This window comes from Sarcophilus harrisii, chromosome 3 (genome assembly GCF_902635505.1).
Source record: "Sarcophilus harrisii chromosome 3, mSarHar1.11, whole genome shotgun sequence".
In the NCBI taxonomy this organism is placed as follows: Eukaryota; Metazoa; Chordata; class Mammalia; order Dasyuromorphia; family Dasyuridae; genus Sarcophilus; species Sarcophilus harrisii.
Window position 1 is genome coordinate 18,073,055 of NC_045428.1, and position 13,276 is coordinate 18,086,330.

At 39.8% G+C, this 13,276-nt stretch overlaps 1 protein-coding gene across 5 annotated transcripts in view; it reads left to right on the forward strand.

The window, feature by feature from the left end:
- Positions 1-13,276, forward strand: part of LOC100913944 (schwannomin-interacting protein 1) — a 576,192-nt gene that overhangs the window by 531,653 nt on the left and 31,263 nt on the right. For all 5 annotated transcript variants that reach the window (XM_031957583.1, XM_031957584.1, XM_031957585.1 and 2 more), the window contains one exon: positions 2,742-2,860. In XM_031957583.1, the coding sequence (XP_031813443.1) occupies positions 2,742-2,860 (119 nt within the window). The remainder of the gene's footprint in view (positions 1-2,741; positions 2,861-13,276) is intronic.

The following is a 13,276-nucleotide window of genomic DNA, read 5'->3' on the forward strand; positions in this document are numbered from 1 at the left end:
CTACATCATTGATTAAAATTCTATACTGTCGTTCTTTAAAAATCCACTGCAGCGCCTCAGTCCTCAGACCTTAAGAAGCTTGGTCTTGGTTTTCATATGAAATTTGGTGAGTTTTTCCACAGTTTTTAAATCGAAAGGGAAAAATAACTACCAGAGTGACATTGATGAAGCTGGTTCGATTTGGTATTTTTACTAGATTGTAGTATCTTGGAAATTTGGTTAATTTCAAGAGATACTTAATTCTATTTTGTCAAGATGGCCCCGGGTGCTCAGGCCTATATTTTCCAAATGTATATATATCAAAGTTGAAAAAGTTATGAATAAAATTAAAGTTATTCTTATTTATCTCTACAAGCTTTTAGTTGCTTTTTAAGGGCTTGGGGTTACCATAGAAAGCACTAGTAATCAATCTGTAAAATCTGCATTATAATTGTATTGCAACAATTATTATTTACCTATATTATATAATACAAAAAAAAAAAGAGCAAGTAAGACAATTTGCCTAGCACTTTAGATAAGTGCCAAAAGGGGAAAAGAGAAGGGCTAAGAATGACAGATAGAAGCAGGCTGCTTTGGTGGGGGGACTCCTGATTGGAGTCGATTTTTCCCGGGTTCACATCCCGCCATTGTCACCTACTGATTTGATGATCATGGATGCCGTAGCAACTTTGTAATGATATAGATTACAGAGGAAATGCTGATTTGTACCGGGGGATGGACTCTAGATACATGGAGTAGCCCATAGTGTTGAAATCATAGGTTTGAACCCTCTCTCTCTTCCCCACTTGGATTCAGCAGACCAGGTTCTGAATCCCAACCTGGCCCCTTCTGACTTGTGTGATCTTGGAGAAGTCATTTTACTTTTGGGGAGATTCAGCCACCTCATCTGTAAAAAAGGAAGAGCTCTAGTTCATATAATCTCCTAAATCCATCTGGTTCTACCTGGGATCTGGGAGATTGTAAGAAGGCAGAGCTAAGAACTGGTGCTTGAAGTGTTTGAAGATACTACGTGGAAACCAGAAGGTTTTGGGTCCCTCCTTAACTATAGCTGCTATAGCTGCTCTGTGACCTTGGTCAAATGACTTGACCTCTCTGATCCCCAGGGTCATCCTCAAGAAAATAAGGACTAGATGACACCAAAGGTTCCTTCCTACATTGTCATTCTATGATCTGTGACCCTGACTTTGTGATGTGATGTGGTGATCAACAAACTGTTCCCCTTTTCTGAATTCAAAAATGATGCAATATCCTTGGAAAGCCAAGTTCTCATAGTTGTTCTCTATCCAGAATTCCTTCTGTTTTGTTTTGTCCATATTTAGAAAGCTTTTGTCTTGGTGAGATCCCATGGGGGAAAGGAAAGATGTTGTAAATCACACCTAGTCTAATTTTACAACCTTTTTCCCACCCAATCTGACTTTTTTTCTCCTAAAAATGGATGAAGTACATGAACAAAGCAAATCCAATAATCTTAATTATCATCATAACAATAGCACTTTAAGATTTGCAAAGTACTTTACATATGTTCCCTAACTTGAACCTCACAAAAGCCCTGGGAGGTAGGTGATATTGTTATTATTATTATTATTATTATTCCCATTTTGTGGATAAAGAAACTAAGACTGATCAAGATTAAGTGACTTGCCCAGGATCCCCCAGCTAATATGTACCAGAGGTGGGATTTGAACTCAGGATTTCCTGACTCCAGCCCCAGTTCTGCTCCAAATTGCAAATCAATTAATTATATGAAATCCTATATAAATGCTAATTATTAATTTTTTCCTACATTCCAAGACTTGCAAAATCAGGATGGCTTCTGCAGGGCTTGAGGGAGTGGTGAGATCTTCAGTAAGATGGCAGGAGTGCCAGACATGCCGTGGTCACTTAATGAATGCATGTTGATTGATTAGAGAAGAGAAGGTTGGGACAGGGAAAAGAAGGTGCCGTGTTTACAAGGAAGATGATGGTATGGAAATGGAACTGGGTTTGGAGATTGAAGACCTGGTTAAATTCCAGCTTCCCCTTTTATGTCTGTGTGACCTTAACTATCCCAAGCCTCAGTTTCCTCCTCTGGGCATTAGACCAGATGACCTCTGGTGGGTCCCTTCCTGATCTCAATCTCTAACTCCATGTCATTGATACAAAGACCTCTTGGTTTGAAGGGAATCATTTCCCATTTGTCTTTGTTTAGACTAGTTGATAAGTAGAGAGAAATCTTCATAGTCTTCTCAACCAATCGACAAACATTTATCAAGCACCTACTATGCACTAGGTACTGTTGTAAGTAGGATACAAAGAAAAGCAACAAAAAGAAATAAATAAGTCCTTTCCTTTAAGGAGTCTGCGTTCTCCTGCGGAAGCTGACATAGAAATTACCAGGTACATACAAGATATGTAAGATGTAGAGGGAGTGAAAGCTGAGAAGGGATGGTGCTAACATGTTGGCAGATTAGGAAAGGCCTTCTGTACAATCCCCTTGTGCCCTCCTGTCAAAGATCAGCTTGAGGTGATCACAGCGATTGCAGAGAAATGATGAAATCAAATGGAAACCGATTGCACCTAGGGGAACAGCCCAAGGCACCAAGCCCAGGGCACTTGGGGCTCCCACAAACATTTCTGCCACTTTTGTCATGGGGCAGCCACGTGAGTATAATTGCCTTTTGGTGTTGCAGATCTAAGAAGCAGCAGGGAAGTCGAGCACGGGGCACTTATCGGGACTTTTGCTTCTGTTTCCCAAATTTTAGGCACAGAAAAATGAAAGAGAATCCATCAGACAGAAGTTGGCTCTTGGGAGTTTCTTTGACGATGGCCCAGGAATCTATACCAGCTGCAGCAAAAGTGGGAAACCAAGCCTTTCTTCCCGGTGAGTCGAATGTTCCTTGAAATCATGGTCTCCAAAATGTCGCTCTACACGCGTACACCCGCCTGATCATTTTTTATATCTGCCTGAAGTTGGACAGAAAATGTCCTAAATGAAAGATGACCTTGGTTTTTCAAGGTCTTTGGGTAATGGTATCCTTAAAGTGGCCCCTCTCAGTTTCAGGTGATCCACCGAGTTGTTATTTTTTAATTTTTGTTTTCCACTGGCTAAGTTGTCTGAGGTCAGCTTTCTATCTTTCACTCTTCTAGACCCATTTCAGTTATAATTTAGTATTTGCCAGGATGGAATCGAGACACCCTGAGGCAGCCCCAAAAGCAGCCAAAGCGAGGTGGCAGCCCACCAACATTTCCATTAAGCCCTCCCGAAGCTGCCAGCGTCGTCCAAGCGATGCCGCGGCTGGAAGGAATGAGGGTGATTCTAAGAACTCTGGGTCCGTGCTCGGAATTGCATGGTGACTCTCATGCTCATTTGTCCCCAAGTTGATGATTTTTGAAGGATCATTTGAATTTATTTTAGATTCTAAGGCCCTTGGGGAGCAGTCAGTGCAAAGAGGGCAGAGCAGCTGGGATACGGGCACTGGCATCACCTGTGCTCCTTCGATAAAGTGGAAACAAAGAATCTCAGCAACTAATTCAGGAGAGTAAATAATTAAAATAAGCAGCCACGCCATGGTATGGCTCCTGACCCCTACTCCCAGCTGCCTCCTGGGGTCCCACAGAGTCCTTGTGCCCTGTGACCTCTCCCCCCCCATCTACACTCAGCCAGTTGAATTTATAAACTCATTTCAATTAGGAGTCTGTTTTTGTCAGAATAGAAGTGAGTCACCCTGTGGTTCAAGTATTGATTGGAAGAGGCTCTCACATGTTGTTGTTGTTTTTTAAAGAGGAAATTAGAGTTAAATGACTTGTCCAGGGTCAAACAACTAATAAGTGTCTAAAGTCAGATTTGAATTCAAATCTCTTGACTCTAGGGCCAGTTTTCTGTCAAGAGCACCACCTAGCTGCCCTGCCTTTTGCTTTGCTTTTCTTTATTCCCACATGTCTTTTGAAGCAGTTAGATGGCACAGTTGATAGAGTGCTAGATTTTGAGTCAGGAAGACCTGAATTCAAATCCAAACAACTTCACACTAATTATGTGACCCTGGACAAGTCACTTAACTCCTGATTGCCCCTCTGTGTGCGTATGTCTGTATACAGATACACACACACTCATACGTATGTGAATGTATATATATGTGTGTGTGTGTGTGTGTGTGTGTGTGTGTGTGTGTGTGTATACACACACATATAAAAATCATTATTATTGCTAATACTTTGTGAAGCTTGCCCTTGGCACCAGAATCCCCATTATAGCTTTGGCTAGGGGTGATGTACATGACTGCCCAAGCTTTTTTTTCTTCCCTTTGGGTTTTTTTTAAGACCATTTCTTTGACAGCTCTTTCAGTATGCTGTGTTGGTGGTATTTCTTCCAAATGATGATCTTTATTATTATTATTATTTTGCTGTGACAATTAGGGTTAAGTGACTTGCCTAGGGTCACACAGCCAGGAAATATTAAGTGTCTGAGGCCAGATTTGAACTCAGATCCTCCTGACTTCAGGGCTGGGGCTCTATCCACTGCACCACCCAGCTGCCCTGATCCTTATTTTAAACAAAGATCCTAGGACCACAAATCCAGAGCTAGAAAGGAAACCCAAGGTCTACTGGCCAACCTCCAACTTTTACAGAGGAGGAAGTGGAACTCTAGGAAGCTTAAATGATAGTCCAAGTGCATACAAATAGGATCAGAGGTGAGCTTTGAACCTGGGTCCTCTGACTAAGCAATGGTGAGGACAAAGCTACTTTTACCTTGAGTTTCTGGATCCCTCTTCAACTTAGAAACTTTCCCTTTTTTCTCCAAGGTCCTCATAAAGAAAAATAAAATCTTCTTTTTGAGTAGAAACCATTATGAGCTCTTCTGCCAATTGGGGGGCAGATTGTATCAAAATGTTATAATGGAAAAATCTCTGGAGTCGGGAGACCCAGATCATCCTCTTATAATTGTAATCTTAATCTTTATCTCCTCATCTTTCTGGCCCTCAGTTCCTCATTTGTAAAATGATGAGACTGATGGTTCCCATTTTAGTTCCACAACTCTTGCAGAGTTGGCTCTTGCAGAGAGCCATGTAGAACGCTGATGGATCCCTGATGGAGTCAGCAAGGAAAACACTCTTCCATCAGGGTGGAGCTCATCTCCCCTCCCCTACTTCTCCCTGCCTCCCATCTCCTCCAAAGACAAGGATAACAGTAATAAGAAAAGTGGCCCACATGGTTTTTAAAGCTTGCAGCCATCTTAGATCTTTCCAGCACACTGAAGGCCTTCCTTTTGAGTGCTAGTATATCACTCAAACTCCCCTCTGTTATTCCTCACTGTTGACAGAAGATAGCCCTTCCCCTTTTCTGGCCTAACATTATATATCTTTGTTGATATTATCTTATGTCCAAGAGGCATCAAGATGGCCCAGTGGGGGATTTTGGGGCCGGAAGGCAAGAAGATCCGAGTTCATATTCTGTCTTAGACTTTTAGACTTTTACTAAGCCCTCCCAACCTCAGTTTCTCCACAGTAAAATAGGGATAATTATACACAAAATTCCCAGAATTGTTATGAGGATCACATGAGAAAACATAGATAAAGCACTTTCCAAATCTTAATTATAATAGCAATAGCTAGCTCTATATAGTACTTAAGAATGGCAATGTGCCTTACAAATATTATCTCATTTAGAGAGTTTCTACGTTAAAAGGCGAAATTGGAAACTCGAGGGGAGATCATTTATTAGCTCTCATTTATCACTTGTTTTAGTGCAATTAGATGACTCAGTGGATAGAGTGCCAGACCTGAAGTGAGGAAGACTCATCTTCCTGAGTAGAAATCCTACCTCAGATACTCACGCACTGTATGACCCTGTTACATGACTGTAAGTCATTTAATTGTTTGCCTCGGTTTCCTCATCTGTAAAATGGACTGGAGAAGAAAATGGCAAACCATTCCAGTAGTTCTACCAAGGGAACCCCAAAAGGGGTCACAGGATCAAAAAAAAAGGACTGAAATATAACAATTCCAGTTGTAGTATGTTACAAGTAATCTATACTTTGATTCCAATAGAAAAAAGAATAGTAACAATATCAGTAGTTATGCACATTATAGCCAGGCAGAACCCTAACTAGAAATTTGGGCTTTAGAGTTAGATTCACCAAAGTTCTCGCAGGCCCCCATCAAACCCACTTTTATTCAGGATGCATTTTCATTGGTCATTGGGTCACTTCAGTTTTGATTCTTCTGAGATCATCATGTTAGGTTTGTAGCTGTAAAGTAGCTCCAGAAAAATATGGGTGTTTTTTTTTAAGTGGACTTTTTGTAGCTTCGTAATTTCTCAGATAAAAATTAGCACATTTTCCTACCTCTGTTCTGATCTAGGTTCGGCTCATTGTTCATCTGTCACTCCCATTCAGGAAAATTAGATTGTCCTGCTGTAGTAATTCAGTAAATTAGGCTTCCAACCATGCACTGCTCTGTATCGTAGAGCTGGTCTCCTGAGTAGCTTGAGTCTCATTGAGGAAGCCTTGGAGCCTGCTGAAGTTTCATTATTCAGTCTGCTAACAGAGCAGAGGAAGAGCCTCCCTCATGTGAGAATTCCACCAGACTGAAAGCAGAGGTGTTAGTAGTATTCAAATGTAGTCGTTTATGACCATCATGGATGATGAGACTCGATCACTGTTATTATTCAAGACAAATTAGTTTTGTTTCAGAATCTGTCATATATCCCTAGATCATATATCCCTAGGTTACGAGCTGAAGTGTTTTCAGTTGGTAACTAAAGAGATCAAACACTTTGTCCAAAGCTCTATAATGGCCGTGCGGGGCTAGAACAAGCATCATCTTTCTCCAAACCCAGTATCTTTTCCATCCATCTGTTCTCATGACAGATTTTGAGAAGAAACCAGCCTCTCTAGATCTCATTTTAGATAAAACATCCATCCCATATTCCAGGGTCCTGCTTCCTCTAGAAGCACAGTTTAACTACATTTCCACCACCTATCAACCCATCATATCATAGACTGCCCTATGACTCTGTTAGATAATCCAACAAGTTAAATACCTTTAAAGCTATGTATCATTAGCTCTGTATTGGTTCTTTGCATTGAAGCTATGCTACATCTACAGAAAACATAAGGGCCAGTAGGAATTAGGCAGAATTGCATTCAAAGAATAGAAACAAAGAAGTTACAATCAGTAACTTCCAATGATAATCCCTGGGCTTCTATTCTATATTTATGGGTAATTCTTCTACCTTATAAGTTAAACATTTTAGGGAATATTAACATTTTTAGTTCATTTTCAAGCAAAATTTTAAAAATACATTAATGTTGTATATGACTGAATCTCTCCCTAGAGATCTGGAAGAGCTCAATGGAAATATGAGTCAGAACCTGTGTATAAATGCACACACACAGACACACACTCACACATAGACACACACACACACACACACACACACACACGCACTCGTATTAAAGGTAATAGGCAGAGAAATTAATAGTCAATAAATTGATGACTTACTTGGGCCTCCCTAGGATACCCTTTCTTTATCTGCAAAGTAGGTTACAATAGTGGTTCTCAAGCTATTTGGTTTAAGGACCCCTTTATTCACTTAAAAATTATTGAGCTTCCTCCAAATTAAATGTTAAAATATCAATATAATAATGCAAATTGTCTTGATCTAATGGACTCCCAAAAGGCTCTGGGTGACCAACAGAAGTCCCCAGCCCATACTTTGAGAAACACTGGATTAAAGGAATTTCAAAAAGTTCCTTTTCCTGCCAAGATTTGGTCATTCTTCTGATGAAATGTACCCCGGTTATGATCAAGAATAATCAGATTCTGCCAGTTCAAGCTGGTGCTTGAGCAAGAAGGGTGACATTATAGGGCTGTGTCTAATTTAGCTTTCCAAGAATACGGTTTATTTTAACGTTTTTAAAAAATATATAATTATTGATGGCATGTTTTGATGTCACCTTATTTTCCCAATATATCCCTCTTCCCCAGTATCTTATAAAAAAATAAATTTAAAAAAAGCATCTTAGCAAAACTAACCAATCCAGTCATAAATACACCAGGATATATATGGCACTTCACATCCATGCATGTGGGACACAGAAGAAGGGATACATTCCCTTATCTCTTCTGTAGAATCAAGTGTGGCCATTATAATTATACAATACTCCATTTTGATTTTTGTTGCTTTCTTTCCGTTCTATTGTTGGCATCTTGCTCTTGCTGTATATTTTTCCTTTGTTTTGATTATTACAGTCTAGTATTTATATAAATTGAATTAACTATTATAAGTAAATTTTGCATCTACTCTATATGAATCATATTCAGACAGCCTCAAGGGCTTAGAGATTGGCTATTTCCATTTTTTCTGTCTCATTGCTGGTCTATGATATCATCTCAGTTGGTTTCCCTGACCACTAGGCTCTCCAGGATGTTGTGGGCTCACAAAGTTGTCTTTCTGTCAAGTTTAACGGGTTACATAATATAAGTGGAAATGAAACTTATGATAACCCCCAGAAGCTCTTTGAATGGCCTTGAATGACCTACTAATACTTAAGATGGCCACTTCCTATATTCCTTGCCTCCCTATATTCTTTGCTTATCTTCTGACTATTTATTGAGACTTTACCAAAAAGGGGGCAAATACAGGCAATGCTTTTAAAAATTCAAAAAGCTATTTCATAGATACTCTCAGACAGCATTTTAAAAAATGTTCCAACTTTGGACATGTTTTTCCCACCTAAGAAAAATCAACAGCAAAATCTATAAAAGTGGGATGGGGTGGGGTGGGGCAAAAATCAGTAAAGGAATAAATACCACAAAATGAGGTAGATCTCTCCAAATCAGGAGGGCTGACATGGTGACATCCTCCCCGAGTGTCAAGTTCTGCCCTGACACACACTGTGTGACCCTCCCTCCTTCATCAAGCTCTTCAGTCTCATGGGCCTTCCTTGAGTCACTGGGTCTACACTGAGACTGTAAATTATAGAAAAAGTGCTAATGAACAATGATAGAGGGAGTGTCTTTCCTGGGGGCTTTGTATGCCAAAGAAATCACAGTCCACTCCAAGAAAAAGAGATACTATATTTAGTTATATTCTCTTTTTTAAAAAATTATATACCTCTGTTTATCCTTCTCTTAATGCAGGGGATGGAAACTTATTTCAGTACTAAAATAACACAGGACAGGATAAGCCTTTATAATATAAACATGGACGTTTTGTTTTATATTCTGGCTCGCGACATTTGTGGGGAAATTAATGTTGTCAAGAAGCCCCTTTAATGAGTAAGATTCTCTCCCATCTTCTTGTATCTCACCCCACCCTTTGTGTTCACTTGTGTGTCTTGGGCATCCTTACTCATAAAGTATAAATGTAATTAATGAGGTTGTGCTCTGAGAAGAGGAAATGTTGCAATTCTCCAGGCACTGGAGATGATTGTCAGTAGCAGAGATCCCCCAGGGAAATGGGGTGTGTTAGCAGCTGCTTTGGTGGGGATCACAGCTTACATGTCACTAAGATCCTAACAGCCCTCAACTCCAGACTCCCATGTCTTTCTTGTCCTTTTCCAGAACTGGAGTATATACTAGCAGTATTGTGAATATTTAAAGTCGAATGGGAAAAAAAACATCATTTTACTTAAATTTTAATTTTAAAAATTAATTTAAAAAAATAAAAATTTAACTTAAAAATTTGTTTGGATATAGTATTACTAACGGCAAGTTCATGAGTGGGAAGGTGTCTGTCAGTGTGATGTATAGATAAAAACAAATCCAAACTTCCATGGGCTAAGTTTACCTGGCAAATTTGATCAATAGAAACAATTCCAGACTTCCATGGTTTTGTTTACCTGGTAAACCGACCAATAGAAACAAATCCAGACTTCCACGGGCTATGTTTACCTGGCATATCTGACCAATAAAAACAAATCCAGACTTCCATGGCTATGTTTACCTGGCAAATCAGATCTTGGAAAAATAAAATTATTTGGTTTTTGGTATCAGCAATAAGGTATGTGTGCTCTCCTATAAGGAATGGGGCCAGAATGGTTTTGATGAACTCCAAGTGGAGTGTGGGAAAATTAGCTTTGACTCAAAGTTGTGGTATAGCTGAGTCCGGCAGGCCGTGGCAAGGAAAAACTGCTCTTAGAAGATATCTTCTAGAGGAGGACTACATAGAATCTCCAGGAACTTACATTGCTTTATTTATACAATTGGCTTCCTAGATTAAGGTATAAGCTTGAGTTATATCCTTGTGATGACATGTTCTAAGTTAGTGAGAGCTGAATGGATGACTTTATTAGAAAATTTACAATGATTATTAAGCCATTTCATGACCAGATGTCCAAAGTCTATCCCCTGATGTTCCCTTTTGAAAGAGAACTTTTTGGAGGGAGAAAGGGACATGTAAGAAATTAAATCTGATCAAAATCAATTGAATTATGAAAAGTAATCTTATTCTTTTTCCAGAGCTAAAAAAGCAGCAAATTGCTATTCCTTTGTCTAATAAATAGCTGCCTTTAAAGCAGTGTCACAGGGCCCAGTTTAATTACGTACAATTAATTTTGTGCGAGTTCATTTTGACATGCAGTTAGCAGCATCCCCAGCTGGACCCTCACTTGTGATTTTTTTTTTCTTTTGGGTCACCCATGAGGTCTAAATTGCCTGCATTTATTATAAGGGAGTGGGAAGTAGAGAGGAAAGGGCCAAAGGGCTGCTTTTTATATTTTTTAATGGCTACACTGGACAGGGGAATGTTAATTAAAGTATCTTCTATGAAGAATTCGTCTTTCAAGATGAAGATGCATCATCAGTGGGTGGCCCTGGGGATTTTATTACCCAGGCCCTAATTCCCATTGCGTGATCGTTGCTTATGAGGTTAGTTGTGTAACCAGCCAAGGGAAAGAGAAATAGCGTCTTTAACATCCATCCATCCATCAGTACTGGGGGAAAACCAGCAAAGAGAGCCGATGTTTATTTAACCTTTCTTGTTTGCAAAAGAGAGGGAAGATGGAAGTGAAAGAAGGAACGGATTAAATTAACAAGCCTTGATTAAGTATTTACCATGTGCCAGGAGCTGTGCAAAGAGCTGGGGATGCAAAGGGGAAAGATGTTCCTGCCCTCAAGGAGTCCACAGTCTAGTGGAGGCAAAGTGCAAAAAAATAAAGACAGGATAAATTAGGAATAATCACAGAGGAAAGGCCCTAGAATTAGGGAGATTGGGAGGGGCTTTTTGGAAATGGTGGGATTTTAGCAGGGAATTGAAGGAAGCTGAGTTACGGTTGGACACGTCCATGATCAATCCCCTGACTCTGTCTTATAACTAGCAACTTCTCAGTGCCCCCAGGCACCTCTCTAAGACAAAAAATTGCTGAACAATCATTGGTGGAGGGTATTTCCCCACTGGGAATACCGTGTACATCTGAGCCAAAAAATGAAAAATGGCTTGTCACAAGATTGGAATATTTCCACACTAGATCTCATTTGGTCCCCAGAGGGGTTGCCTTCCTCACAGTTGGATTCAATGACTTTAAAGGTCCCTGAGGCTCACCATGTGATCCTCACCACAATCCTACTAGGTAGGGGATTTTCTCACCTTCATTTTATACTGGGACAAGAGAGGTCCAGAGCTTTTAAGTGTTAGAGCCATGAACCAAATCTGAGACTCTTGCCATTGTACCATACTGCCTCTAAAGCCAGGAGTTCTTCCCCTTTTGTGTGTTTTGGTCTCTTAGGCATTCTGGCGAAGCCTAAGGATCCCTTCTCAGCTCTAAATAAAATACATCAAATTACAAAGGAAACCAATTATATTAAAATGTAGTTATCACAATATTTTTCTTTTTTATTATTATTATTTTTAAAACATATGTATATTTAATTTCCAACATTCACCCTTGCAAAACCTTGCGTTCCAAATTGTTTTCCCTCCCTTCCCCCCCACTTCCTCCCCTAGACAGCAAGTAATCCAATATGTTAAACATATGCATATATATATATATTTCCATAATTATCATGCTGCACAAGAAAAATCAGATCAAAAAGGAAAAAAATGAGAAAGAAAACAAAATGCAAGTAAACAACTATAAAAAAGTGAAACTACTATGTTATCACAATATTAAAAAAAAAAAAAAAAAAACCTTAAATTCTGGCCTCCAGGCTTTAAACTAAAAGATGATCTATAGTAATTCTGTTCAAAGCAGCCAGGAGAATCTCAGTCTCACTTTTCTGTTTAGTTGAAATGTAGGCAATTCCACAGACATTAAAAATCCTGGAATATATTCAATAGAAAAAGGGATCCCCTTAGATCACATGGCCCGATCAAACAAGGCCCACAGAGCTCCCAAAGGACAAACACTCACAAATTAGCTTAATGATATAAAAATGTACTTTGGGTGGGAGGGGAAGGGATGGGGGAGTCTTTAAATGGCTGCCCCTTGGATCAACCAAGACATGCAAATAACACTCATTTATTAAGCACCAGAGACTGTCCTGGTCATTGGAAACACAAGGACAGAAGCAAAATCTCCCCTGCCCTCAAGAAGCTTATGGTCTAAAAGGGAAACAACATGCACATACAGAATTATAGAGAAAAACAAAACAAATCAAGGTGGAGGAGGTGGGAACCTAGGAGCTGGGAGAACAAGAAAAGGCCTCCTATGAAAGGTGGCATTTGATCTAAGTCTTGAAAGATGGCAGTGATTACAAAAGGGGAGGAGGGAGAATATTTCACCCCAGGGCAATGGCCACTGCAAAGGCATGGAGATGAGAGAGGGCAGAAGAGGAATGGCTGGAAAGGACTGTGTGTCAACTTGGGGCTGAGTGGAGAAGGGCTTGAAATATCTTCCACAGGAGTTTCTTTGTGATCTTCAAGGAAATAGGGAGCCATAGGAGTTCACTGAGTAGAGGTCATATCTAGCCATGAAAAGGTAGATTGGAGTAGGAAGTGACTTGAGGTACAGAAGCCAAGTGGACTAAGTCTGGGAAGAGGGTATGAGACCTTGAATGAGGGTTGTGGCTGAACAAGTAGAGAGAAGGGGAGATATTCAGAAGATATTGCAACAATAAGAACAGCAAATTTGGCAACTGAGGGAATATATGAAATGAGTTCAAAATTGAGCACCCAGATGACTAAAAGGATGGTAGTGGCCTCCAGAGATTAGAGAAGGGATGAACTTAAAGGGAAATAATGAGTTCAGCTCTGAGCATGACAAAATTTGATATGTCTCAGAAAAATCCAGTTTGAGATGTCCACTGGGATGTGACCCTCAGGAGAAAGACTAGAACTGCATCAGTGGATTTGGGGATCG